Source organism: Clupea harengus, chromosome 4, assembly GCF_900700415.2.
Source record: "Clupea harengus chromosome 4, Ch_v2.0.2, whole genome shotgun sequence".
Classification (NCBI taxonomy): domain Eukaryota; kingdom Metazoa; phylum Chordata; class Actinopteri; order Clupeiformes; family Clupeidae; genus Clupea; species Clupea harengus.
Window position 1 is genome coordinate 20,056,861 of NC_045155.1, and position 26,734 is coordinate 20,083,594.

Genomic DNA, 26,734 nt, shown 5'->3' on the forward strand with positions numbered 1-26,734 from the left:
TTTGTTAATTAATGAGGGCTGGCATTTAATTAAATCACTCAAATTGAATTGTGTGAGATGCCAGTCATGGCTGGAAAATTCTACCAAGCAAAACAAACAAATGTGCTCTTTTTTTCCGAAGGTTAAAGTTAGCCTTAGCCTGACTGGTAGCTATGCTAGCTGACACAGATGGAGTGAGGCACTGACAGCAGAGAAAGAGAGGGAAAAACTGAGACAGGCATATCCCAGAGCAGTGGATGGTGCCGGAGACAGGCAGACAGACAGACAGACAGACAGACAGACAGGCAGACAGACAGACAGACAGACAGGCAGACAGACAGTTGAGGTCAGGTGAGATGTTAAGGCTGGTTACCTTCAGGTACGCTGCAGAGGAGAACGACAGTGGCGAGGTGGGGAAGAGTGAAGGCTCTAACGTGTTAGAGATCCGAGGATCCCCTCCATCCTGTTTCCTGGAGGGACAGGGAGAGAAAGGAGGAGAGCATACGGTTTGAGTTCTGATGCTCCAGACACACTTGTAAACATAGAGAGAGCGAGAGAGAGACAGAGAGAGAGAGAGAGACAGAGAGAGACAGAGAGAGAGAGAGAGAGAGAGAGAGGGAGGGAGGAGTGCTAGAGCTCTGTAACTACAATCCTTTGTTTCTAAGTTATATTTCTGTGTTTTATTGACTGAGTGATTCTGTCATTTTGTCATGGTGATAAATCATACCTTCAGCTGAAACCGAGGCAGACAGAGAAGAAGGGAGAGAGAGACACGGAGAGAGGGAGAGAGAGAGAGAGAGACCATGACAGAATTCATCCTCAGGTGGAATTCTGAGGACAGAGACTTCAAGAAACTTCCACCCAATTGTGTGTGCACCCCCTCCCAGTCCCGGCAGCCTCTGCTCTGAGGAGGACAGGACACAGGGGGCTCAGATACACCCAAAAGCAAACAAGCTAAGCGGGGGGAAGACTAATCAAATTTGGGGACTTCTGTTGTTTTCACAAAAGACTGTTATTAGATTTTCCATTATTGTGTGACAGGAGGACAAGCACTGGATTATGTTACAAGCTAAACGGGCATTTGGGCTCCGAAGAATGACCTTCACTTCGCTTCACTAAAACAATTAGGAAAATACACACTAAAATTACCATACAGAATACCACAGCCAACATTTCATACAAATATTCAAACAAATCATGTGATTAATACTATTTATGTTAGGCAAAGCTATGTAAATTATTTAGTCCAACCAGCAAACTCTCCTCTTATCTAAATACATTTAAAACACGTGATACGAAAAAAAAAATACAACCCTGGTCCAGCAGCGACTGATATGACCTCCAGCCACAGAAATTATATGAAAGTAGAAACCGCACACCACAAGTGCAATATAAACCCCAGCATCCTTCAGCACAGTATACAGTAGAAGGAGCCAACCCCCTCACACTCCCTGTCTGAGCGGAGCTGATGTCAGGATCTATTTTAGATAAGGGCTCTTCTCCGCTCAGCCTCCTCCCCTCCCGCCACACAGCAGTGCAGGGAGAGCTGGGACATCTGCTCATCTCCTCCTCCAGCCACTTAAGCATGGCACACACACCATTACCTGGGTCACCTGGGTCAACTGGGGCTGTGCACTCATTACTACAACTACTCCCTCTCTCTCTCTCTCTCTCTCTCTCGCTCTCTCTCTCTCTCTTTCTCTCTCACTCTCTCTCTTTCTCTCTCACTCTCACTCCCCCCCACCCCCCATCTCTATCTCTTTCTCTCTCACTCTCACTCCCCCCATCTCTCTCTCTTTCTCTCTTACTCATTTCCACCTATCTCTCTCTCTCTCGTTTCCATCTGCCTTTCCTCCATCTGGCTCTTCCCTCTCACTCTCACTCTTTCTCTCCTAACTCTTCCTGTCTGTCGAGCCCTCTGTCTGTCTTTCGGTATATTTAGCTATCTATTTGACTCACCTCTCCTCCCTCCCCTCTCTCTCTCTCTCTCATCATCTTTCTCCCCCTCTCTCTCTCTCCTCATTATCATCTCTCTCTCCCCTCTCTCTCTCTCTTATTCTCTCCCTAATCACTCTTCTCCTTTCCTTCCTCCATCTCAGGGGGAGCCAGTCCAGTCCAGTCCAGTGCAGTCCCTCTAATTCCACCTGCTTCATGATGTTCCACAGGGCCTTCCATACCGTGGTGAGCGGCATCCATCAAATCAGAGAGCCATTTTGAAGTTAAACAGGATTATTCTGCAGATGGGTCTGTTTGGCTTTTAGCCCTCATGAATGCATTATCTTAAATTACCATCACCAACTGCCTTCCTTAGCTCAAGGCCATCAGCGCAGGCCTTCATTAACCTTGAGGTAGTCTCCATAAAGCATTATCCAGAGAGGCTCCAAGGCAATGAAAAGTTATACCATGACATAAAATAGAAAGCCAGCCACTTAGTGAATAGAGTTACATTTTAGTGAGGTTATTCATGATCCAGATGATGTCTGTGTTTTGTGAGAAGAGTCGGTGGGAGGAAGTTCAGATAAATATTCACAGTGCGCTATCTTTTTAAAATGGATCTTGTCAAGGAGCCAAAAGAATCGGCAGGAGTAAAGCCTGTCAAGATTAAGTTCGTTTTGGCAAGCGGCTCCGTCTGTCCAATCCCCAACCCTCTGCAATAAACCCCACCCCTCCCCAAGAAGTCTCACAATTCAGTACGTACTTAAGATATGGTTGGTGTAGACCCCTGGGAACAAGTCTACAATATGTGCTCTGTGTAAGAAAGTATGATGAAGAAACCTCTCTCCAACAGCCCATAACCTTTTTCCTTCAGGGAGAATGAAAACAACACAACTGTCTTAGCTGAACCACCATCACCTAGAAACTGTTTCCCTGCAGGCACGGAAAACAATAACAACTCTGACCAACACATACAGTGTACTTTTTATGACAGCGCTACGCGCAATGTTTAAGTCTCAAAGCGAGGCATTTATAATTAGGTGAGTTTATCAGCTCGCTACCCAAAGGAGGAGGAGGAGGATGAAGCCTACTGTTCTCAGTTACAGATGGCAGATTGGTCCACACATGCTCATTCTCAACTGCATTACACATACAGTATACGGGCCACAAGGCTCACACTCATGTGTTACTATGCCAGTTACTGCAAGCTGCTCCACATTTTACACTTGCAGGGATGGGACAAAACATATCAAAAATGACTGTGTATGCTTTATCAGATGTGTCATGTGCCACACGACCTCTAAAAACACTGTGATTCTGAAGAGAAAGTGGATCAGAACGACCCATTGTGGCAGGTTCGGTTTCTCATCCTTGCAGGAGGAACCATATATGTTTTTAGTGTCTCGCAGCCTCAAGAGGAGGCATACATGCCTGCCGTCCCTAAGGTGGCATAAAGTTCTGTTTTACCAGAGAGCTATTTATGTACAGCAAAGCAAAGCAAACAAAGTTCAGCCGATCGTGTCACCCCCCGATTAGACACAGCCCATTTAATTGAGAGAGTGCTGATTAACCAGGCTCCTTGCAGGCTTGGGGACAGAGCAAGGCACCAAATGGCGAGCATCGCTGAGAGCAAACAGATGAGGCCTCAAATAGCCCCGGGCCCGGATGAATACGCACACAGAGCCAGGCCACTTTCATCCAGCAGCCTAGGCCTCCACTATCAGACCACACACCGGCCCTTTTCATATGAAACAGATATATGATCATCCTCACGTCACTCTACTGATCATCAACGGCTGAGACACTGGTTGCAAAACTCCTCATGGGTCACTGACATGAGTCCCTCACTAGTGAATACACAGGCCATGTGGACTAATGAACTGTTGCCCCTGTTGGGGGCCATGAGACAGGGGAGGGGCAGCATTAACTGTTAAACATGCAGACACTGTCCAAAAGGCTTCTCTGAGTGGTAAGGCAGAACAAATGAAGGCCAATCTCTACCCACTAAATCATTAATCAATTTCCTGTCAACTGGTGCCTCCGCGCATACCAATGATACAGCTGCTTGGCTCAGTGGCAGCAAGAAAACATCATTCTCAACACACACTCACACACACATTAGGACACACAAACACACACACACACACACATTAGGACACACAAACACACACACACACAAACAAAACACACACAAACACACACACACACACACACACACACACTCACGCACAAATTAAGACACACACACACACACACACACACACTCACACACACATTAGGACACACATACACAAACACACACTCACACATTAGGACACACACACACACACACTCACACATTAGGACACACACACACTCACACATTAGGACACACACACACACACACACACTCACACCCACTAGCCAGGTCTCTGTGGATCCCTAGAATGGATTAAATTGCGTGCTGGATGCTGGAGAGAAAAAAGGGAGACCAAAAAAAGAAAAAGGGAGAGAGAGGAGAATGAAAGCCGGGAAGCAGTGAGTCATATTTGGCAAAGCCCGGCGCTCATTGCCAGAGTGCCACATCCTTTGTTCCAGCATACGTGAGTTGGGTGAGAAGCACATTTAATCTCTCAGTGAGATGCTCCTGGAGAGAAGAGTGTTGGCACCATACCTCACCGTACGGCACCGCTCAGCCTCGGGTCTTATCTCTGATGCCGCACCACCTCCGGTGACATTTCGACTCACCGGGACCATTTTCATTATCACCAGCGGTCAGCCTCACCGGAGACTAATTCAAGGCCAGACACAAAGCTATCTCCATCACTGCGTGACCAGATCCACCTCTTAAAGTTTGTTTACAGAGTGCATATACACACTAAACAAACACACACACTCATACACACATACAGACAATTAATGTAGTAATTCCAGTCCTGCACACAAGGTTTCTTCAAAAGCCTTATACAGATATATGTAGTATATTTAAATACACACACACACATACACACATTTATATTCATAGTATTTTTCACAGGCAGGCTGAAATATGAAATAGAAGAGGCACTGGCTACCATCTGGCTCTGAGTAAATCATTAAGTCGTTCGGTGCAACCGGCACATTCCTGGCCGGCCGCGGGCCAGACCTCTGGGTGCCGCGGGTCTTCAGCCGGGCAGTTAATTAGGCCAGATCCACACTTGTGATCCAGGGGGCCACTGATCGGCTGCCCTGATGAGAGCTCCCTCGCCTGGGGCAAGAGCAGGATCACTGCCCCCTCCTCTCACTCTCCACTCACTCACTCATTCTGGATCCACCACAGGGAGGTGGGGGTGGAGGGTGGAGGGTGGCGGGTGGGCGAGAGAGAGAGGCAGAGGGGAAAGATAAGGGTCACCGAGCACAGCTTAGGTTGGGGGCTGAACAGACGGTCAGTTTGCACTCCGCTCGTCCAGCAGCTACCAAACAACCTGCTCAGCCTCCTTCTATTCCCCTCTCTCCAGGCTGCCTGGGAGCTCATCTGGATGTGTGTGTGTGGGTGGGTGGGTGTGAGGTGTGTGAATGTGTGTGTGTGTGTGGGTGGATGGGTGTGAGAGTGTGTGACTGTGTGAGTGTGTGTGTGGGTGGGTGTGAGAGTGTGAGTGTGTGAGTGTGTGTGTGTGTGTGTGTGTGTGGGGGTGGGTGTGAGAGTGTGCTCCTGCGTGTTTGTTTGTTTATATGCATATGTGCACACCTGTCTGTGTGCATGAGTGGGTGTTTGTGCGTATGTGTTTGCGTTTGTACATGTATGTGTATTTGTAAATGAGCGTGTGTGTGTGTGTGTGTGTGTGCATATATTTGTGTGAATATTTGTATACACACACACACACACACACACACACACACACACACACACACAGGGCAGCATGTTGATCCAGCGCAGAGCTCACTGAATCCACTGCTAGTCGTCCACCGATCACGGAGTAAATAAGACAGATAACAGCACAGCGGAGGGCTTTGCAGCAAGCTGTTCATCGTTATGAAAACAGATAACGCATGACACATGATTTAAGCTGTGCACCAGCTAGCCTCTGCCTGCCCAACCAAACCCCCATGTAACAGTTTACACAGCTAAGCCAAGCCAAACACATGCACCCTAACACACACACACACTAACACACTAACACACACACAGATCACACAGATAAACACACACACACAACAACAACACTCAATCTGTGCATCGCAAACATTCAATCAAGCAGAGTGACTCTGGCAAGAGGACGAGAGGAGCAGAGAGATGTGTACGGCAAAGTTACTCACTCAGCATCAGCAGATGGACTACGGGCTCAGCTTCAGCTTCAGCTTCAGCTTCTGCTTCTCTTCCTCTCTGTCTCCCTTCCTTCCTCCCTCTCCCTCTCTCTCTCTCTTTCTATCGTTCCGTCTGAGTGGCGCTTCTGTGCGAGTCTCAAGTCTGTCACACACCTGCTGGCTGCACTGATCCTCCTAGTCCTCACGCCGACAGATGCCACTGACGCTCTCTCCTCCCTCTCCCTCTCTCTCCTCCTCCTTCTCCCTCCTCTCTCTCTTTCTCACACTCTCTCAGCCTTACACACCCTCTTCCTGTTGTTTCTCTCCCTCCCTTTATCTCTCTTTCTCTCAAACACACTCTCATAATCTCTCAAACACATTCTCACTTGAACGTACTCTTTTATGTGCTCTCACTCTCACTCTCTCTCTCTCCCCCTCAGCTTCACTTGCACTCTCTCTCTCTCTCTCTCTCTCTCCCTCCCTCTGCCCCTCCCCCTCCCCACAGACTGAAGCCTGCCTGTCCACAGAGCTGGGTGATGATGGCTTTTTTTCATGCCTTCCTTATGCTCCCTTTAATTACACTACATGAACCCCCCCCCCCTAACAGAATGCATCGTGCTTATGCCAGGCTGTCCCTTCAGAGGAGGCTCTATGGAGGCGAGTCAATCAGACACCGTGAGGTGAAAGGTGTTAGCAGTCGGTATGCACATCATCAGTATTCCAGTCAATCACCTTCCAATCACATCACAGAACACCCCACCCCCTTCGCACAGAAACAAAAAAATCAGAATGAAACCTTTCAGATAGTTGGCTAACACCCTGAGGTGAATGAGTCCGTGCTGGAGTAAAAAAAAAAAATGGTGGGGATTTTCAGCGCCAGTCAACCACAACCCCAGCACAAAAACTCAACCAAGAGGAATTCAGCTATTTCACAAATCCGCCTGCCTCATCCCCAGTCAATCTCTTTGGATGGACCACACATTACTGTGCTGATGGAGTGCATCCTACTGTACCACACATTTGATGAAACATCTTCCTTTCACCTAAAAGCCAATCATAAAACATGGGTGTGTGTGTGTGTGTGTGTGTGTGTGTGTGTGTGTGTGTGTGTGTGCGTCTGTGTGTGTTTCAGTGACAGTGTGTATGTGTGTTTCAGTGTCAGTGTGTGTGTGTGTCTGTGTGTGTGTGTGTGTGTGTGTTTGTGTATGTGTGTGTTTCAGTGTCAGTGTGTGTGTGTGTGTGTGTGTGTGTTTGTGTATGTTTATGTCAGAGGGAGACTGCTGCTTTATGAAATCACACAGGATTAACATTTTCACTTGACTTCTGCTACAGTCATGTATTGTCGTAATCACAAAGTCTAATCCTCTCTGGGCTCATCAAGCCTTTTCCCCCCACACTCTAAACGGCATCCATTCAGAAAACTACAACATCCATGAGAGGCTGGGGCTTTTTTATGTAATCTATAGGATACAGGGACACTAACAAAAGAGGACAAGAGGTAATATGATATAAACCACACATTAACATATCAAATACTTTCATTTATTCACTGTTCATTAATTCCAACATTTATTAATCTCACTTAGTTATGTGTTAATGAATTAAACGCTTGCATAATTCATCAAATTTGCTGCATCATCTGTCCAAATCAGTGGCTGAGATTGGGTGAGATCTGTAAAACTGCTTCCAAATTGTCAATTGATGGCCCCTTTGTCCCCCTGAGCCTGCTCCCCACTGCTGATTTGGTTAGTCAGCGCTGCAACATTAGCACCGGTGCTCAGAGACATGATTTGTGATGTGGAGGACATCTGCCAGGGCTTTACACAAGCGCTCTCTGTATGAGACCTCATTTTCACCTCATCTGCTGGAGGCATCCAAAGAGTAGAGTGGCACATTTTGCAAGACGCAACACATGTAGTATCAGGACCCCAGATGAGAAGGATATTGCGTCGCCCCAGTGGGGAGTGTGGAGACATGTCTACAGCAGAGAGCTGGAGCAAGACGCACAAGAGGGCAATGGAAATGACAAAAGGACCAGGCAAGGGTGAAAATCCACCCTGAGAGTCCCGTGAGAGGGCTTCACTGAGCTCACCCACTACAGCCACCCCATTCATTACAACAATAGCTACTGCTGCACTGATCTCCAAAGGAGTCAGCACAATGACTAGAGACTGATTTCCTGCCTATGTGACCTGTGCTTTTTGCCACAGATGTTCAACCCCAGTGAGACACTACATTATGTGGTTGATGTTATGTGTTCTGAGCTACTAGAACAGGGCCTATCAGGGAGACAGTGTATTGGATATGGCATCCTGTTGTAAGAGTTCATCTTCAGTGCTTTTAAAAGAGTCTCTTCTGTAGAATCAACTTACTGTAATACAACACAGAGGATATCAAAGTCCATTGCAAAAGCTTTGCTCACACTGGCCAGAGGACAGAGGTGTCATATTGTCACAAGAGTCACACATGCACACACATACACACACACACACACATTATGACATAATATGACAACCGTCACGCACACACACACACACACACACACACACACACAATATGATGGTGTCATACTTCTACAAGCGTCATACACGCACACACACACATACACACACATTATGTGATGGTGTCACACACACACACAGTGTTGAGTTGAGTTACTCAGATTTTGTGTGGCACTGCAGCTCCTATAAGTCAGTGCACATGCCACAGACACACACACACACACACACACAGATACATGCAAGCACACACACACTTACTCTCACACACACACACTTACACAAGCACATACACCTCCTCCAGACAAAGGAAATGAAGAACAAATACACCTAAAAAACAGAACCAACCAGCTCAGAGTGCCTAAAGAAGATTCTGTTCATAGGGCTATTTGTCATGCTCAATCAAAGAGGTATCTGGTCATTTTGTTATTGCAGTTCATCACACGACAGTTACCTAAAATATGTGACTTTTTTATCTGTTGTACAATAAAGATTGAATCAAAACTTGATCCTGCACCAGGAGAATGTTCCTCCAGAACACTGCACGTTCATTCATGCTAAATATAACACTGACTGGCTTAGAATATATGAATACAAATGTGACAAATACGGTTTAAGAGGTGGCTTTTTTGGGAGGGGGGCGGGGTGGTGTGGTGGCGGTGGATACGGTTGGGATTTAAACATCGACAGACAGCATCTCCTCCGCCATGGCATCTTCTCCTCCTCACCTCCCCCAAACACTGACACCCAGTCTAATCACTGACACCCAGTCTAATCACTGACGTGGTGGTGATGGTGGCACACTGGGCGTATCTTAAGCACGTGGTGGTGATGGTGGCACACTGGGCGTATCGTAAGCACGTGGTGGTGATGGTGGCACACTGGGCGTATCGTAAGCACGTGGTGGTGATGGTGGCACTCTGGGCGTATCGTAAGCACGTGGTGGTGATGGTGGCACACTGGGCGTATCGTAAGCACGTGGTGGTGATGGTGGCACACTGTCCTTGTGTCGTATCGTAAGCACGTGGTGGTGATGGTGGCACACTGGGCGTATCATAAGCACATGGTGGTGATGGTGGCACACTGGGCGTATCGTAAGCACGTAGTGGTGATGGTGGCACACTGTCCTTGTGTCGTATCGTAAGCACGTGGTGGTGATGGTGGCACTCTGGGCGTATCGTAAGCACGTGGTGGTGATGGTGGCACACTGGGCGTATCGTAAGCACGTGGTGGTGATGGTGGCACACTGTCCTTGTGTCGTATCGTAAGCACGTGGTGGTGATGGTGGCACACTCAGCGTATCATAAGCACATGGTGGTGATGGTGGCACACTGGGCGTATCGTAAGCACGTGGTGGTGATGGTGGCACACTGGGCGTATCGTAAGCACGTGGTGGTGATGGTGGCACACTGGGCGTATCGTAAGCACGTGGTGGTGATGGTGGCACACTGTCCTTGTGTCGTATCGTAAGCACGTGGTGGTGATGGTGGCACACTGGGCGTATCATAAGCACGTGGTGGTGATGGTGGCACACTGTCCTTGTGTCGTATCGTAAGCACGTGGTGGTGATGGTGGCACACTGGGCGTATCATAAGCACGTGGTGGTGATGGTGGCACACTGGGCGTATCGTAAGCACGTGGTGGTGATGGTGGCACACTGGGCATATCGTAAGCACGTGGTGGTGATGGTGGCACACTGGGCGTATCGTAAGCACGTGGTGGTGATGGTGGCACACTGGGCGTATCGTAAGCACGTGGTGGTGATGGTGGCACACTGGGCGTAGCGTAAGCACGTGGTGGTGATGGTGGCACACTGGGCGAGCGGCAGTGGCTGTGATGAAAGCGGAACATCACTAAACAGAGCATTAGTGAGATTAGCGGCGGGCCTCCTGAGAAACAGATTGAGTCACGTCCTAAACGTTTATACAACCAGCTCAGGACTGCCAGCAGGGCGGAGAGAGAGAGAGAGAGAGAGTGAGGGAGGGAGGGAGGGAGGGTGAGAGAAACAGAGAGAGAGAGAGTGAGGGAGAGAGAGAGAGAAAGAGACAAAAAAAAAGAAACAAAAAATAACATCATCAAATAAACACAGCAGACCTGAATAATGCAGAGGGTTATAAAAGCATGACAAAACACAAACAAACATTGTATTATGTACAGCATAGCAGCACTTTAATATGTGTGTGTGTGTGTGTGTGTGTGTGTGTGTGTGTGTGTGTGTGTGTGTGTGTGTGTGTGTGTGTGTGTGTGTGTGTGCCGGCCAGGGTCCAAAAAACGAAACAAAAAGAAGATCAGCACAAGAAGGCAGACATGTTTCACGTGGCCTTGCGCCATGCTGTCATCCATATCTTGTCCTTCTTCCCACACACCATATGAGGTGATGTGGGGTGGGATTGCATGGAGGCGATGGCAGCCCAGCAGTCTGTCAGGGGCCAGATATATCAGACACTGCCCCTCTGGCCACAGGGCGTGACCTTTCAGTGACCCCAGTCTCTGAGCCTGGCTCTGAGAGACTCGTCTGTGGAGCGGAGGAGGGAGAGAGTCATTCTGATCAGTGCTGCACCTGTCAGGCCCACAGATGCCACACACACACACACACACACACACACACACACACACACACACACACACACACACACACACACACACACACAAACAAGTAACGGCCCTTTAATGACACTTCCTTATTGATTTCCATTCATCTGTTCATTCTACTTTTTATTTTATTTATTTCTATCATTTAAAAGTTAAGATATTAAACAGTCATTGTGGTTGGAGGTCTCTTTGGCAGATAGTAAAACACTGCAAATGTATGTTCAGTTCAAGTGGGCACACATACGAATAAAAATATGATGCAAGCACGTCAGAGTACAGTGAAAGACAAACAGTAGCTCTTTCTGTTCAGAGTACTGTCACTTTTTCCAGGTCAGAAACCCTTTGCTATGTTTCGCTCCCAAAGGAGGCCCTTAATTGATATAGAGAAGATGGAGCCTGATGCAAGCCTGCTGTCATATCAGCTCCAATTCTAGCCAGTCCTAAAGCAAATCTAAATGTGGCGCCCGTGTGTCTGTAGATAACTAAAGCTTTATCTTGCATATCTCATATCATACATGAAAGCTAGCCTATATAATGTCAAAGGTTTGTGAGTGTAGATACTTAAAGTGTAGATACAAGTGCTTCTGACTTCTCAAATCATAAAAGCGAGACGAGATGCCTTTGTGAAAAAAAGGTGAAAAAAATGACTGCATTAGATAAGCATTAGATTCATCTCAGCATGTTCCTGTCGGCATTGCCATGTGTGCAAAGACCTAAAACCCGAGTCAAGGAGCGACAATCCTGTAGCGTTCAGTCATCAGTGTAATGTTTTTCACACCGACTGCACACGACGGTCCACCCAAACACTCACCTCCCCAGACACATCCAACATCAAGTCGGCTGATTTCAGCCACAACTAGGTCACCAAGCCAACGCCAACGCCAAAACAACCACCACCACCACCACACCACCATTTCCAGCTCAGCTGGGCGTTCTGTGGTCATCTGTCTGTGAGAGTCTTGCATGTGCTATAGGTTCGGTAAATAATAATAAATAAATGAAAGATCTAGTCCCCTGGCACGTGTTGGAGTCTGACATGTTCCTGATGCATGGTGACTGTGTGATGACCCAGACGAGGAGGCAAGAGTGATGAAGGGTGTCATTGGGAAATGTTCCCCCAGGCCTCAGCGCAGCTGATTTTCTTGGATTTATTACTTTCTATGTGTGTGTGTGTATGTGTAAGTACATGTGTGTATGTGTGTGTCACAGATTTCACATTGCTACTCTGTATTCTTCCAAGCTGTGATAGCCTCATGTAAAGTGTTCTTTTGATGCGTTCTGTTTCCCCAGAATGTTGGGGGGAAGAAGCCAAGCTCAGCGTGAGTTCATTAACTCTGGCTGCATGTCTGTGAAGTCCGCTCTCTGCGTGCATCCAAGTTATTTCACAGTCTGGTCACCTCCATCTTCCTTCTCCTCCTACCCATTTAGGGCCAGAGCGAGACGCATTTTCCCCCTTGGGCAGGAAAAGATAGATGGTGCCCATCAATCCCAGGATGCATCATGTTCTGTGTACTCCACAGGTAATCAGAAGAATTCACCTCCTGCAGCACAAAAACTAGCATGTTCAAGCCCCAGTCGGGAAGGCCTTTAGAAATCATGGCATTGGTCTCCTGGGTTTACTTTAACCTCTAATCTTTATATTTTAATAAAACAACTTGTTCTTCAGCACAATAAAACAAGCCCATTTCATTACAGGAGATCAAATTTTTTTCATGTTACAAAAACAATGTGTAAGGGGTTTTCTGATAAATGTTTCCTGATCCTGGGCTTATCTGCTGAAGATCCACACTCATCTCGGCTGTAGAGACCGATCACAATACTGCCAATAGTCACAGCTGCCAGCAGTGCTACTCAGTACACATAAAGAAGTTAGTAGCAGGCCCTCTGCAGAAAAGAACATCTGTTCTGGGCCTTGTTTATCAACAAGACTGATTAATTGTCCCACTAAGACCAGTTGTTTTCTTGGAAGAATCGCTGTGGGAAATCAAAATGGTTCTCGCTTGTTAGGGTGTAGACAGCGGTGGGATCAGTTTTAAGGGTGCATTTTAAGGGAAAGACCAAAGACAGCATCAACATGGGCTACATTTCCAAAAAGCATTGTTGTTCTCCAACCATCATAATGAAAAGAGAGAAAGTGTGAGTGTTCAAAGTGATAGTCCCTCTTATCATTTAAAGATGGGCATAGCACAGTGAAGCTTTTGGGAAAGGCAATCGTGATCAATTTATCAGGCCTGTCACACAGGACCCTCCCCTCCCCTCCCTTCCTGTCCTCTTTGTCCAGAGCACCATGCCTGTCCATCAGATAACAGCCAGAGGAGCAGATGTACAAGCCCTGTCAAGGGGGCATGGCAATGGATTACACAGCCTCAGTAATCCCCCTAAAAAGGCTCCTTCTAAAGCTCTTGTGGGAGTGGGAGCAGGTCTCTTTAAGGGAAGAGTCTCTCTCTCCCTCCCCCTTGGGTTCGACTTCCTCTCCAATATTCACCTAATGAACAAGTCCATTTTTCCAACTCCTTGAGCACAGATGACAAAGTGCATTTCGTCTCACCAGCGCACCGGGGGAAAACAAAATGGTTGAATTCACTTTTTAGCGGATTTGAAACCTCCCACCTGCTGCTGCTGCTGCTGTTGCTGATGCTGCGTTGAGTGGGGTGCTGCTGAGCTGCGGCTGCCAGGCCTGCCCAGTGCTGTGCTGATGAATTTGATGAGTTCGTTTGGGGTGGGGCCCAGGGGCTCGGGGGGGCTGAGAGCGTCACACACGTCACTGCTATATTTAGGCAGACGGTGGCATATATACACACACACACACAAGCACACATGCACTCAAACACACAAGCACGCAGACTGTCTGGGCTGATTAAGTGTGACAGGTTTTCCTCCCTCTTTCTTCCCTCCTTCCCTCCCTCTCTTCTTTCTCTTGCTCTCTCACCATCTCATCCCTCTCTCGGTCCTGACGCATGACTTAGAGCTCGATGCACTAGAGCCCGGGCAAACACATGGGCACACCAGTGGGCACTGGCATAGGCCCATGTACCCCTACTCTCTCTCTCTTTACCTCTTTCCCCCTCCCCTCTTTCTCTTTTTTTCCCCATATTTCACACCCTGTCTCTCTCTCTCTCTCTCTCTCTCTCTCCCTCTCTCTCTCTCTCTCTCCCTCCCTCCCTCCCTCCCCGGCAGCCAGCTCTGGTCACATCACACCCCAGCAGAGCAGAGACAGCTGTGGGCACGAACGGGGCGGCGGGCTGCTGAGTACACAGATGAGAGATGGCAATGACAAGACACTTCAATCCACAGACGTGCCGAGGGAGAGCGTGCCCTGACAGACCGGCTGCAGGTGATTTCAGGTGTCCAAATAGCATTATCAAACAAGGCTGCCTTCCTTCAGCTCGGGTTTATTGAGGAGGCAGATATTTTCTCACTCATGGGTTTACGTACTGATGTCTCCACGTGAATTAACCTGCCAAATTACATGGCAATTACAATTTTCTATCCTTGCTAGACAGAAACATACCGCCCCTGCATATGTAGTATCCGTTAAATTATGAGATTGGATGGATGAGGTTGTACGGGCGTATGGATTGAGTGAATTCAAAGATTGATTGGGAAGACAGTGTTCTGCTTCTGGTAGCAGGTGTAGAAGGAGGACCTCTGTCACTAGGGGACCTCCCGCTGCAGTCGTAGCAGGAGTTCCACCCCTGAAGCCATGTTACCATGTGAACCAATCTGCTTTTCACACTGAACACAAAAGAGGATTTCACAGTGCTTTTTTAGCACCTATCACCAATAAACAAGTGTTTTTTAGGGAGGTGGTGATTGGATGCTTACATCCCTTTTGTTATCTATCTGGAGTCCATCCTACAATGCCAATCTTGTCCTATACACTCAGCCTTGCCTCACGGTAGACTCTGTCATAGCATACGTAATGGTTTCAGACGGAGCCTTCAGGAGTTATTCTTAGAACCTTTCTTGCCACTCATATGAGAAGCAGCTGAAGCACCCTTAAAAGTTTCCTGATAGAGTAGCATCTTTTTTTAGCGTGCGCGTAGGCAACATAAAGCAACAGGCTGCGCTAAAATAAGCCTCTCACACAGTGGGGCCGTGGCTTGAAGGGGGTAGTGCGGAAACGCTATTACAGGAACCACAGCATCAGTCAGAGGGTGGCCAAGCACATCGCTAGTCTTCAGACAGTCTGGTCAGACGCCAGCGCTTCACAAACAGGCCATCTGGGGTAACATGGTCTCCATTAGAGAACCGCAGTCTGTGGATGGTCTGGTCTGATCAGTAAGAGGAGAGCCCAGAGAGAAATACCTTCATGGATTATACAGATGTCTTTGTGCTATTGTGCTTTCACCCTGTTATCTGACAGTTGAAAAGTCCCATCAATGCAATTAGCTAAAGATGAATTAGTTTATCTATACATACTTATATAAGTAATAGATATATAGGCAATTTTCACCAGACATCGCCATGGTGGGAGGCCAAATCCTCCCTTCAATATGTGAGGTACTGTAAAATAACTGGCAGGCAGGGATGCCCAACTCACTGGCACTTTTGTGATTGGTTCATAAAATGGGATCATTTGAATTTTAACTGCTGATTACAAAGCAATGGAGAGTTCCAGAGATCATGTTTTTTCTCAGAGCATCTATTCTCATGAATAGAGAGGAAACATTGTTCGAGTCAACTAGCAAACAACTGCCTACTAAATAGCATGTTGTATGTATGCTGTGAGACACTATTAATCTCCTCTTCATCTCCACACAAGTAAAGGTGTCAGCAATAGGCTTTTAACACTAAGCAGCGTTTCCGTTTAGCACCATGGTCACATGGTTACAGTAAGACAACCAGGTTTGTGCAAATATGCTGCACGGGGAGGAATGGCAACAGAATTGCAGCCATTTCTCATAAAAACACTGCGATGTGCAAAACCTGACATCCTCTTTTTTTCAAGTTTCCCATTTTTTCCTAGCTTCTTGCTGCTGGCCTTGGTGCAAATTAGCATGCCAGTGATCTAAAACCCTTCCATTTCCTCAGGGTTACGAGCAGACGTCTCTCTCTCTCTCTCTCTCTCTCTCTCTCTCTCTCTCTCTCACCCCTCTGTCCTCCTTCGCCATGATGATGGTCTCTCGCGCCCTCTCCCTAAACTTCCCAAATCTGCGATTCCTCATCACTCAGCTCAAGTTGCCGGATGACAGACCTAGTTTTCTCCTTGAATGCATTTTAAAATAGCTACAGACTCGCTATCAAAGCCTCTGCAATGTGCTCGCTGCATTTGTTGCTATATCAAAGCAAAGGAAGGACAAAATCCTTTGATGTCCGGGTGGTGAGAGAGAAGTGGAACGCAACAGTTGAGGCTTGATTACTCTGAAACGCTGCGCTGCGCTTCCACAACAGCCACAATTGATCTGACAGGTAATGCTAAGGCTACTGAAGTCCCAGCTGCTAGAAAAGGTCTTGTATTGTTGGAAATGTTAAAATAAGGGTTGGTGGTGCTGGTCGTTTCTTACATCAGAGTGGGTGGGTGGGTGGGTGGGGGCCTCTGATCCATGTGGGCTTCGGTCCGCTTTAAGTGGTTCCGGCTTTAGAGGAAGGCTGGCATTAGTGTGAGACACTGAGGGCTTTGGCTCGGGTGAGGAGGCATCTAAATGAGTTGGAGGGGGGGGGGGGGGGGGGGGGGGGGAGTTACACAACAACAGCAGACTGGCCCAGTAATCCATATGCTGCAGGGAAAGCAGTGTGTGTGTCTGTATCTGTGTCTGTGTTTATGTCTCTGTGTGTGTATGTGTATGTGTATGTGTATGTGTATGTGTATGTGTATGTGTATGTGTATGTGTATGTGTCTGTGTCTGTGTCTGTGTCTGTGTTTATGTCTGTGTGTGTATGTCTGTGTGGACATATGTGTGTGCATGCGTGTGTGTGTGGGGGGGTGGTTGCGAGGGGGAGGTACCAGGTACACAAGGCCCTGATCAGTGACCCAGGGATCTGTGCCGGTATCCACTCCACTTGTGCTGGGATCATGTGTGACCGAGCAGACCATCTGAGCACAGCACACTCAGGGCCAGATTTACTAACAGAATTGCGCCCACTTCAGGCGTAATTTCTACGCAATATGCGGGTAAAGACATGGAACCGTATTTACAAATGCGGCGCACTTGGGTGAAATCGCAGATTGCCCGCTGCTGAAGCGGATAGAGGCAAGTTGCGCTTCCCGTCTTATACATATGCATAAATGGGAGGGTATAAGGGAAAATGGGTGTTCGCCGCAAAAAGATGGGAGGTGATGTGTAAAGTGCGCCTAATTATATATTCCGTAGTATTTACTAAGAGATTGCGTCTCTAATTTGCGTGAGGATTCTCCGCCTCATAAAAGCAGGTCTAAACCAGGTCTGTTCTATTTGCAACGAAACAAGAGGTGTTTTAGCATGACATATCAGCGCTGCTAAATGCAAACTTTGTGCGTGCGTGAATTTGTACGCAATTAATAATAAAAAAAATACGAACATCAGGGTTTTGGGTGGGGATACAGGTGTAAATATAACAGAAATGTTATTTGTTTAAATGTTTATATTTGATATTTAATATATTTAATTTAATATAGGCATATGACTCAAGTCAAACGGAAACGGGACCTGCCAGCACAGACAGGTTTAAAGGCTATTAAATGTGTAATCACAGTAGGACACAAGAAGACGTAATCTCTTACTGTAAACATCACTGAGAGTAAAGAGCTTGCATGTCAACTTGTGTGTCGGTGAGAATGCATACATTTACTTATCATACAGAAATGGACAGCGCCTCTGCAAAAACACCTAAAGTTCAACTTGTTACCGTTGGTGGATGGCAAAAGTACATTTGGTTTGTAAAAGTTGCGAATAAGATAAGTTGACACGCTGTGCTGGTGAGTCATATGAGGGGGCAAGCACATGAGCATTCAGCTCTGAAGTTTGCTCTCCTACTCACACGCTTCCTCCCTATCCTTCTCCTCTTCATCAAACAGCGGCATGCAGGAGTGGGAGCAATCTCCTCCCCATCAAACTGCAGAAGATGATAATTCTGTTTTGGATTGATTCTACATAGTCTCAGAGTGTGGTGGAGGAGTTGGTAGAGGGCTTAATGCATGCTGGATTTTGCATAATGCACAAGCAGGAGACTGTGAGGCAAATGAGAGACACAGGGGAGGCTGAGTCCCACCCTCTTCCCTCATCACATTACACGTCATGCTAATGAGGACATATTTGAATCTATATACAACCCCCCCCTCAATCAGAGTCAAACTCTGGACCAGATCTGGAGGGGATCTGGTCGTCGTGTGGTGAAGAGATACCAGATCACAGATCCATCTCTTACAGAGTTAAACGCTGTCTAGACAGACGTGGTGTAAATGCTATTACATTCAGGTTGTCACTGTGTCCTACATAGCTCAAAATGATTGGAGAGGACACACACACACACAAACACACACACACACACATACACAGAGAAACAGAAAAACAGACGGGAACAGCATGGACAGCGAGAAAAGGAAGACATTCATCCTGCTAGCCAGCTTTTCAAAAGGCCTGCCAGTTTGAAAGCTTGCTACACGAATTAAACAACATCTCCCTTATTTGGCTGGAAAGAAATTTTGCGATAAAAAGGGTATCTTTGGCACAAAGGAAAAGGCCTCATATTTTGAAGCATCCAGCTCCTGGGACTGCATTTAAATCCAGGTGGTGTCTCAGCACCAGAATGGTTCCAGAGAATAAAAACCATCCATTTGGGTAAACAAGGCAACTCACCAGAACCTCCTAGGCCTTCCGATGCGGAATGGTGAGCAAGGCATGTTGACTGTGTTGGTCCAACAGGTTGTGTTTTCAAACAGAGTAGTTCAGTGTTAGCATGCCACAACAGAGAGGCCTGGTCTCTGCCTATGCACTGAGCGTACGCTTAAGTCTCTGTCTGGTCCAGTTTATCAGCATGATACTGTTATATTCCCTACTGTTCCATATTATTCAATACAAACAAAATTAGAAAGTATATTCTTTCACTGCCCTCTACTTCTTTACTCCAAATAGCTTTCCATTTAACCACAACTGCTGTGAAATCAGTGAAATTGATCACGCACATTGAACTCACGTCTGGAGGCATTGATTCGCCATGACAAACCTTTTGTGCCACATCAGGCCGTGATTGGCAGTCAGTGTGGCAGCAGCTCAAAGTAATATTGAAGAGAGGCCCAGTACACCAGACCCCCGCGCCACTTAATCTGAGTCCCGTCCCATCTACACAAAGGGCCGGCTGCAAAGAGGATGAAGTTGGCACTCTGCTGGGAGGTAAATCATGCAGGAATGTAGAGCAAAGCCAAGCTCTGCCCCACTCCAGTCTATATCCCTCTTCTCTTCTCCTCTCCTCTCCTCTCCTCTCCTCTCTTCACTTCCCTTATCCTCTCCTCTCCTCTCCTCTCTTCTCTTCTCTTCTCTTCTCTTGTCCTCTTTTTTCTTCTCCTCTCTTCTCCACTCCTCTCCTCTCTCCTTCGTTCTACCTCTCCTGTCCTGATTTATCGCTGCTTCCAGTTGGGCAGCCGTGTAGGTGGTTCTGTTCAGTTCTGCTCAGGTCTTCTCGGTTCTGCATCCCCATCTCTCTCTCTCTCTCTCTCTCTCTCTCTCTCTCTCTCTCTCTCTCTCTCTCTCTCCGCATCCAGCAGTCGGGGAGAGCAATGCAGGACGGGTCCCTGCAGTGGAAAGCCGAGTGACGCTTCGAGACGCAGTGTGGCGTTCCTGGAAGGAAATCAATCTTGCCGCTCTCTTTCCCTTTCGTCTGTCAGTTTGAGCTGAAAGTTGACCTTCGGGCGTCTGATTCATCCGTCCTCAGCCTGGTGCCCGGGCCTGTGAGTAGGGACTGCAGCAGCAGCAGCATCGGTCAGCCGGCCATACGGACCCCTCTAGCCTCTAGCCTCTAGCCTGCTCCAGCTCTCCCCTGTCCTGCCAGCACTGCGGAGAACCCTCTGCCTGTTACTGTGGCAACGGGACAGCAGTCGGGGGAGCTGGCTCGGGCTGCGGCACGGCTCATGTTCCGGACCCTTCTCTTTACTTCACTTCCTCTAGTCGCATGCCAAGACTGATAGTGACCACAGGGATGCTCACAGTAAACAGCTTAACCAGCGTACAAGTCAGGTTCACCACATACCCCTCCCTACTAGTGAATTCATCAACATCAATTAACACAGTTTTACTCTAACTATGCCTGTTCAGTGGTAAAGGACATTGTTTGGACGTGATTGCCAGTATTATGCCGGGATTGAATGATTAAATTACATTGATTGATTGATTGATTGACAGATTGATTGATGGTTTGGTTTATTTATTGACTGACTGACTGAACATGGAACATGGATCAATATTGTAGAATGTCATAGGAAACAGCACATACCATATACTTCTGGCCTTGGAAAAGGTCTTGTCCACCCTGAAAACACAAAAAAAACAAGAGATCAATTCTTCTAATCTTCCCGGCTTTATTGTACCAGCCTGCACACTGTGCTGCGCTCGCAGTGAACACGCCACCACAAAGGTTATATATGTCCTCTCTGGAAATAGAGTATTGAACGAAGCAGTATATCATTTCTTTCAGACATTGCTTGGATGCTTTCTATTTGTTCAAATGTAGCTACGTAGAAAAGCCCACTTTAGGCTGCACAATGAACAAGGAACAAAGCCAAACATTGTGTACCATAAAGATGATGAAAACCAAGCTGAGATGAAGTCAATAGCACAACACAATTCAGTGCCCGCCTTCGCTCAGTACCAATAACGCGCACACACCCAAATAAAACAAGGACAGCAGGGGACCATTGCTCGCAGTAAATAAATGTCTGTCCATCTGAAGGGCTTGCATACTCTCTCTTTTGTGCAGAGGAGGCAGTGAATGACCTTCTACGTGGAGTTGATTTGTTTATGAAACATGCAGACAGAATGCTGACTGCGTCCTCGGTCTGTTCGCCCTCTACGTGCAGACCAGGTCCGCAACAGTCGCCAACACGCACTCTTTTTCTCCCTCTCTCCCTCCCTTCACCTCTCCCTCTTCCATCCCTCTCTCCGGCAGAGACCAACACTGCGACCCTGACCCCCCCACCCTCTCTCTCTCTCTCTCTCTCTCTCTCTCTCGCCCTACCCCTACCCCCTACCTAATCCCCAAAAGCAGGACGTGGTGTAGTGCAACAGGTTTCCATGGCAGCAACCTGAAGCACACAAAGGAGGATCTCAAAGCCATTTCCTCTGCCACCAGGAGGTTCGTGAGAAGCCACTCTGGAGTCCATCCAGCAATCCCCCCTTGAAGATGTCTCCACTTACAGCATGTCCTGGCCTGTACTGCCACATCCATTTACAGAAAGATCTTGAGAGATGAGACCAGTAATGCTGGCCATGGTGGCTAGCCGCTGGCTATAGTAGGATGATCAGAATAAGATAATAACACAACAGCTATAGTAGCCGCTAGCTACAACAGGCTGATCAGAACTTCAGGCAAAGAGGCTGTCTTTCCCCGTCCTTCACTGAAGGAGCAGAAGCCCTCAGAGAGACATTTTAAAATAATGCAGCACTGCCAGATTCTTCCCTGATATGAGCACACAGCAGACTTTGCTGACTAGCTCACACAGAATAGCAACTATGAGGAGACTAGAGGCAGTGGAATCTCAAAGAAGAGGCTTGAGAGTGAATGCTGGCCCACTTTGAACTGAGGTGGATACGCTTGGGAGATATACACACGGGTCAAAATGCTAGAGCTCAAAAGATCAAGATTTCAGAGATAATGAAAGCAGCCATCTCAAACACCTCAGGCACCCTCCTCGGTACAGACATAGAGAGGCATCATTTTTTTTACCACCACTAGATGGCAGTGTTCATTTAGTTCCATCTGTAAAGAAAAAAAACGCCATGAAATTGAATCCACCCATGTATGGCTGTATTAATTATCATACATGCTGCAAGGTTATTCTCTCTTCATTTTCCTCATCTGAAGCTATTACAGAGGGACGAGAGTAGCAATATGAAGCCTGTGACACACACACACACACATACACTCTCACACACACACACACACACACACACACACACACACACACACACACACACACACACACACACACACACACACACGCACACAAACTCACACGCACACACTCACACACACACACGCACACACTCTCACACACACACACACACAAACAAAAACACACACAAACACACACACACACAAACTGACACGCACACACTCACACACACACACGCACACACTCACACACACACACACACACAAACAAAAACACACACAAACACACTCTCTCACACACACACACACACACACACACACACACACACACTCACACGCACACATGCACACAAACAAACACACACACACACACACAAACATACTCTCACACACACACACAAACACACTCTCTCTTACACACACACACACACACACACAGTAGAACATGAAGACACACACACAAAGAAGAACAAACACTGGCATGCTTATGTGTCCATGTAAATATTGCAAAAATGACTCATAAACCTGCATGGAATTCCAAAGCCGTGCCCAATGGCAGACCATGCACTTCTGCCATAGCTCCTGTTGAGCCAGCTGTTCACCATGTATTCAGCCCTGTCAGTGTTTCTCCCTCATACTTCACATGCACTGTCCATGAGGAGTTATGTCTCCGTGTCCCCTCAGACAAGACTTATGTCTCCATGTCCCCTCAGACAAGGGTTGGATATAACTGTGTCTGGGCAGGACTACGGGCACCTGTGAGTCTTAGCTCATCTCTCCAGGAATATATCCTTCCAGGATTAGTGGGAATGTTTTCCAGGATCCAGACTAGCCCCCCTGGCTCCTCTGCCTGCTCCACTTCTCAAAATAGAGGATGGCGGGGCCACTGTTCAGTCGGGGGCATGGGTGAACTTGAGCAGTGTCAGCCTGTGTTGAGGTCTGCAAGTGGCAAATGGATATCCCGACTCCCTCTTTCATTTATGAACAGGCAGACACAGACCAGGGCGGATTTGTAATTATCGCCTGGAATGGGGTCCTTGCAAGAGAGCCTGGCAGGAGTGATTAAATTAGGCTGGATTTTCTCACTCTTCACAGGTATCATCCACACGTAACTAACTGACTGGATACTCTTGAAAAAAAAAAATTGTGACATGCATTCTACATTCAGTGCAGCTTAGTCTCAGATGTTATTAACCCTCTTGTGAAGCTCGTGTCATATAGTGGAGCTAAACCACATAACGTCTCTCACCTCAGAGAAAACCCCCCAGAAAAAAACACCACTGCAGAGTAAACCCACTTCCTCTTTCTTAGAAATAAGACGTAGTTTGGTAGGCTAGCAAGATATTCATTATTCAAACATACTGTTCATTTAACATGTGAAAGAGGTGACTAGTATTTTAACGTGTAGTGACTTGTCCTGTATTATCGTGCCGGGCAGCACTACTGACTGACTCTAAAGAGCCACAGCACCTCAAACATGAGGCCATGAGAGAATAAGGCAGCAGCACTGACTGTCTCTAAAGCTGATCTCCTCTCTTTCAGACCCAATTTTACAACCTCTAAATGCACCTCCACTTACAGAAAAACGACAGACTATACCGCTCTCCTTGAGGTGTGTGTGTGTGTGTGTGTGTGTGTGTGTGTGTGTGTGTGTGTATCTCCTCTCTCATCTCCTGCTCCTCACTGCCATGGCTCCTCAGGCTCGGGCGCTTCAGAGAGAGGCTTCCAGGCAGGCAGCCTATTATCTGCGCCGATAATGTAGGCACACACAGACACACACACACATGTGCAGTAAACAAACCCGTGACTACAGACACTCCTCACGCGAAAAGCGGGGAATAAACAGCTCACAATGAAACTTCATGTCCTGTCGGGTGACCTCTGCCCCTCGCTGCTTGTGACGAGAAAATTCAACCAATCAGCCGACACCATTCTCGTGTTTGAATAAGCAGCCTGAGACAGTAGAGCTCTCCAGCATCAGAGAACCATAAAGTACTAGCGTGATGCTCAGCCAGTGGTGCTCCACATGTGTTCATGCGGTGGCCACAACTTATTGTATGTCTTTCATGTCGAGAGCCTCTTCAAACCGCATGCACATTAGATCAGGCCTCAAGCAATGACAATGACAGCAGCAAACCAGAGAGACCATTTTGGAGCATCGTTTGAATCCGAGTCTCTCCCTCAGCAAAGGATCAAATCATTTATATGACACGTTTCACTCAGTATGGCCATGCGCTGCAGAAAGGCCTTGGCCTATACTGTGCAGCTGAGTAACCAGAGAGAGAGCACACTTTAAAATGACGGGAGGCTTCCAGAAGTTTCCATGTAATTTATTGAATCTCATACATTTCTATTTGCTTTTCTCATTACCGCAACAGAGGCACATTTATGAGGCAGCAGTGATTTGTATAAAAGTCACAATCACTAATTCATTTGTCTCCAGGCCATCAGTTCAGTTTATGCAAATGATTATGAATCGTCGTGATAATTTGTTGTCGAGCTAATGTGGTTTGATATTCAGCATGTGATATTCAGATGTGAAGTCCCGACATAGGCAGACTACTTTCTGACTGGAGCAGTGTTATTACAAAATCACACCCTCCGGTGAGTCACATGATTGGCTGCGATCCCAGAGAGTTAACAATCTCCAGTGTTTACGAAAAGATCAGCACATTCAGGCAGTTCATACAGTGACTCATCCCAGGGTCACGCGTGTGTGAAGTGTGAACCCTTAAGGGGCATTAACACATCGCCATAAGGGAGATGCTGTTTGTTTTATTTTTATTTTCTTCCTAGAGGCAGCAGGGCCAGAAAGGGCCAAATGACCTAGGAGGGGTTCATCATTTCTCTCATCTGGGTCTGATTGGAATTAAGAAGGAGGAAGAGGGGGAGGAGGAGGAGGAGGAAGGGGTCAAGTCCAGCATTGAACGCAGTTCAAACTTAATATCTCATGACCTACAATTTGGAGAGTCTCACCCAATCTCCAGTTGCACTGGAATTCCCACACAGTGTATGTAATCTGGCCTGGGTGGGGTGGGTCTCGTCTCCCGGGACCCAGACGAGGCTCCAACCTAAACACCTGCTGGAGCTGTCTGCTCTGTGCTCTCTCTCTCTCTCTCTCTCTCTGGGCCTCATGCTGTCCACTGGTCTGTTCGCTAACATATGGGCCACAGGCCTCCCCTGTGACCCATTCATGCCAGCTATGGGGAGTATCGTCCTAAAATGGCAACTGCCTGTCATTTGTGTCAAAGGAAAACCGTGTCAGTGTGTCGAAGTGACGGACGGCGGTGCTGTTCAGTTTCCTGTCGTTCAGTCAGCGAGACAAGCTGGCGGGGAGTAGAAGGCATGAGGAGCTGTGTGAGCTGAACAGCTTTCCTCATCAAATCCTGGGCGGTGTATCAGCCCGAGTGTTTATGCTGCATTATACTCTATCAATTAATAATTCATCACTGTCTATCTCTCTCTGTCTCCTTCTCAGGGGCAGGTGTACGTACACTGGGGACTGCAGTGCAAACAGCGACTTGACCAGTCCGCAGAAAGCCCACACTTTGTCTTCAGTGGCACTCACAATCGAAAGTAATCATTCAATCGCAGGTGCATTTCAATGGAAGTACAACTGAGTGGAATCATGGAACCGCCAATGAACAGAAAAGAAAACAAAAGTTTAGCGATCGTTGACCCACCACCTATAGGCAATCATACACATTTTTTGTCATGTGACCCTAAATTTAGTTTGCATTCTGGATTTTCATCTTGCTGTGGAAGATAGAACCATGTCGACGAGGGGGTAAGCATATATGTATTTTGTATTTGTATTTATATTTATTTATTTTATAATTTTTTTTATTTCGTTTTTTGGCATATCTTGTATAATGTCTCACCTCACACGTAATTTATTTCAGTTATGTAAAAACATGTGAGTGAATTAGCAAATGTGTAGCTCTAGGTTGCTAGACTAAGCACTTTTCCCAAAATAAGCCAGAGTCTTGGGGGTAATATGAAGTTGAGTCAAATATCTGGTGTTTAAATTAGTGTTAAATCCTAACAATGAATATCCGACATTATATTTTAGATGTAGCTTAAGAGTGGCCATGCCACATCATTACAGACGAAAAATAGATAAGGTTCAACTTACCCTGTCAGCTGGATCAGCTTACCCCTAGCTTCGGAGCCCACATTTTGTTGTCTATTTGAGTTAGGCACACCGCTAAGGTTTCTGTTGATGGCACACCTCCTGAACTTGTGTTGTATGCATTAGTTCAATTTCTGTCTCATCTTCCCTTGACTACAGGCCGACTTAGTAAGTAAAAAAAAAATGCGTATGTGACCGCACCTTCCCCTACATGCTAACAAGGGGTCATCGAACTGAGCGATAACTCACTATCTTGGCGATAACTCACTATTTGTATAACAAGCTAAATCAATAGTGTAGCAGGTAGCTA

General features: G+C 47.0%; 1 protein-coding gene across 11 annotated transcripts in view; it reads right to left on the reverse strand.

Annotated features, from left to right (window-relative positions):
• rap1gapa (RAP1 GTPase activating protein a) overlaps positions 1 to 26,734 on the reverse strand; it is an 88,454-nt gene that overhangs the window by 33,220 nt on the left and 28,500 nt on the right. For 8 of the 11 annotated variants that reach the window (XM_031566644.2, XM_031566637.2, XM_031566647.2 and 5 more), the window contains exons 2-3: positions 20,676 to 20,711; positions 353 to 449 (exon numbers count right to left, since the gene is read on the reverse strand). Coding sequence is in view for 8 of the 11 variants with exons in the window: in XM_031566637.2 (XP_031422497.1) it covers positions 353 to 449; positions 20,676 to 20,711 (133 nt within the window). In the remaining 3 variants the exon portion in view is untranslated. Of the gene's footprint in view, positions 1 to 352; positions 450 to 6,189; positions 7,048 to 19,045; positions 19,610 to 20,675; positions 20,712 to 26,734 lie in introns of those variants that run through there. The other 3 variants (XM_031566638.2, XM_031566645.2, XM_031566646.2) reach the window with 3 other exon arrangements.